This window comes from Ananas comosus, unplaced genomic scaffold (genome assembly GCF_001540865.1).
Source record: "Ananas comosus cultivar F153 unplaced genomic scaffold, ASM154086v1, whole genome shotgun sequence".
Classification (NCBI taxonomy): Eukaryota; Viridiplantae; Streptophyta; class Magnoliopsida; order Poales; family Bromeliaceae; genus Ananas; species Ananas comosus.
This window is the reverse complement of record NW_017892581.1, coordinates 1-3,444: the sequence shown is the minus strand read 5'-3', so window position 1 is coordinate 3,444 and position 3,444 is coordinate 1. Positions and strand designations below refer to the sequence as shown.

The 3,444-nt window shown below is 34.2% G+C and overlaps 1 protein-coding gene across 1 annotated transcript; it reads left to right on the top strand.

Annotated features, from left to right (window-relative positions):
• Positions 1–6: 6 nt before the first annotated feature.
• Positions 7–2,056, top strand: LOC109705416 (expansin-A4). Its single transcript, XM_020226144.1, has 2 exons — positions 7–137; positions 959–2,056. Exons 1-2 carry the CDS (start codon positions 76–78, stop codon positions 1,266–1,268), a joined length of 372 nt encoding a protein of 123 aa, XP_020081733.1. The 5' UTR covers positions 7–75; the 3' UTR covers positions 1,269–2,056.
• The last annotated feature ends 1,388 nt before the right edge of the window (positions 2,057–3,444 follow it).

The window sequence follows — 3,444 nt, the reverse complement described above, 5'->3', positions numbered from 1 at the left end:
TGCCCCCCCAATTACGCCCTCCCGTCCGACAACGGCGGGTGGTGCAACCCCCCTCGCCCCCACTTCGACCTCGCCATGCCTATGTTCCTCAAAATTGCTGAGTACCGCGCCGGAATCGTACCCGTATCCTTTCGAAGGTAATCACAGTCGTAAAATTTTTATTATTTTGTACGCGTTTTCATTAGAGAGTATCCTAGTATAAAAAGGACGGCGACAGATCGTATAACTAATATGAATTTCAAAATAAAGTAAATGAGATTCGATGGTTTATGTCCGTCCTTCTTGTTGAAAGGTTCTTTCGCTTTTCACGGACATTTATTATTGAGGGTACCAAGATTACCCCAATTTTGGACCTTGGTCGCGTAACCCTTACACGACCGTAACGATGTTCGGAGCCATTTATTAACTCCGACGGGAGCTACTCTCGATCCATTTCCATTATAAGTATTGCTATAGATTCTTTACAATAATATTTTTATATTTTACCAAATTTATTGATAATTAATAATATACAGATGAACTAAAAAAAAACCTTTTAATATTAAATATATAAAGGTAATTATTATGTAAAGTACTGGATTAGCTTCCTAATTATCAAAGCAAAAACAAATAAAAATAAAAAAAAATTAGAAACGAGGGCAATTTGGTCTTTATACCTTCACTCGTCTCAAAACCGCGTGAGCCCTCGGTGACCGCGCCGGTGACAACGGCACATGCACCCATGTCCCAACCTGGGCCCACCACCTCTTCTCGTTTCGTCCAATCAAAATCTTTTCCCAGAATTTAGCACATTAATCCCCAAAATTCCACACTTTATCAAATTACTCCAACTTTACTTAGTTTTGCTGATCAATTTCCATTAGAAAATATGATATAAGAACACTTAAACATGTGTTTGTGCATCTTCAGATTGTTACGAATACTGTATAACTAATAGCGAATGAATGCGAATTCTCAGAGTGCCCTGCCGTAAGTCGGGAGGGATCCGGTTCACGATCAACGGATTCAGTTACTTCAACCTGGTGCTGATCACGAACGTGGCGGGGGCGGGCGACATAGTGCGGGCGAGCGTGAAGGGCTCGCGCACCGGGTGGATGCCGATGTCGCGCAACTGGGGCCAGAATTGGCAGTCCAATGCCGTCCTCGTCGGACAATCCCTCTCCTTCCGCATCACCGGCAGTGACCGCCGCACTTCTACTTCCTGGAACGTCGTGCCTGCGAATTGGCAGTTCGGCCAGACCTTCTCTGGCAAGAACTTCAGGGTCTGATCTAACAAGAACTACTTTTATGGTGAAAGCGGGAGCCGTAATTGAACTATAGCACATTTTGAAATAAATATTTAAATTTTAAAAAATTTTAATCGTACTATCTAACGTTACAGTAACTTTGAAATGATAACATCAACTGAAAGGGTTTTACTTTAACTACCGATTGATACCGTGTTGTTTGCGAACATTTTTAACGTAATCTTTCGTCGAAAGAGTTACAGATACTGTGAGGTTAGACTATGAAGTTTAAATCTTTCGAACTTAAATACTTATTTTAAAATGTGCTATAGCTCAGGAATGGTCAATTCGCTTTTACCTTTTTCGAAACCACGATTTCCAAATGGGAGTAGTTGGGGGTTGGGTTTTTTTTTTTTTTTTTTTTTTTTTTCCATTCAACTCCTTTCCCCCTCCGTTCTCACTATTGCTTTTTCGTTCTATTTAATTACTCGTAAAGCTGTTACTAGTGGATTTTAAGTGAGGAAGGGAAAAGAGTGATGGAGAAGTGAGTTTGGGCATTGTTAGCCCAATGTTTTAGTAGGGTATGTGGTGTTTTTTCTTCTATGGGAGGTGTATGGGTCTCGACTAAGATGGGGGAGTTTGTGGAGAAGCGATGCTGCAGCTGAAGCGGCTGCAGATACCAGAATGGAAGATCATGTAGCCCGCAGCTGCTTAGATATATATATTTAAGGATATTTAATATATGAACTATGAAATGTTGATTGTGATTACATTTTCTTATATTTAATGGTTATGTTATTAATAAAAAAATTATATATATTGTCTGAAAATTGGAACTCCTCTCTAATGAAGGCACATTTTGTAATTTACTGCAATGATAGTTGCCCCTGCACATCACATGGCAACCAAAAGTCACCACCACCCTTTCATTGTGCATCTACCACATAGCCCAGGTACAGGATCTATGGCCCGAGTCCCCTGTAGCCATGTAGGAAAAAGGCAAAGGTGAAAACACTCACCAAACTGTGGCATGTGATGTCCCTCTGGTCCATAGTGCACATGAGGTACCTCTACATCTGCCTCATCTACGTGACTTTTCTCACCAACCCCATGGGGCTTGTTGCTCCAAAATTGGTAGTGACCACTGCGATTACCCTAGACTAGGATCTCTTCAAACAACCTATTCTATCTTGTACCATGCAATCATTTGACCTCATTATCACGTAAGAAACCACTTTGTTTTCTCACTTTTAGAAGAGCAACACTATTTATTCTCCGATGTATCGTTTAGTTGGAATATAAATAAAAATTATTTATTTTAAAAATAAATATTTATTGAGACATAAGTAAAAATTAGACTAATTTTATATTTAAATAAAAATTAAATTATTTTTGANTTATATAAATTTATTAATTAATAAATTTAATTATAATTTAATAATTAGATTAATTATTAATTAGATTAATTAATGATTTAATACTATATATTTAAAATTAACTAAATTTTAATTAATCTTGTTCTAGGTTGTTTTGGGAATAAGGATAGAACAATAAAATTCCACGACTTATATTGAATTATACTAGCCTATTCCAAGTATTCGAAAACTATTGATCTCGGATACAAAAAATAGCATTTGAATATAAAGAGAGAATAAAGGGTTATCCTGCCCCCTATCCCCGAACCAACCAGACTCCAGGTTGCGTTTGGTTGGAGAATTAAATTTTAGAGAACAACTTTTGTTGTTCCCGATAACATGGGATATTCCGATACAAAATAAAATAATTGTAAATTTATGTTTAGATGCATTCGGAAATTTTCTAGAGGATATTTTTAGTAGCATTTGGACGAAAAGTATAGAACAATATCTAAATATATTTTTAAAAATAAAATAATTAATTTATATTAGTATATTTTATATAAAATTATTTCTTATAGTAATTTATAATATAATATTTTATGTAGCAATTTAATTTAAAATAGTATATTTATTTTACTATATATAATAATAATAATTTATTTTATATAATTTATTTATAATATATGTAAAGATATCCTTATAATTTTAATTAATAATAGTATAAATTTCAATACAAATTTAAAAAATATATATAATGCATGAAAAAATAATTATATATATAATACTTAATATAAAAAAATAACTAAATATTAATATATAAATAATAAAACTTAATAAAATAAATAATATATCAAATCTAA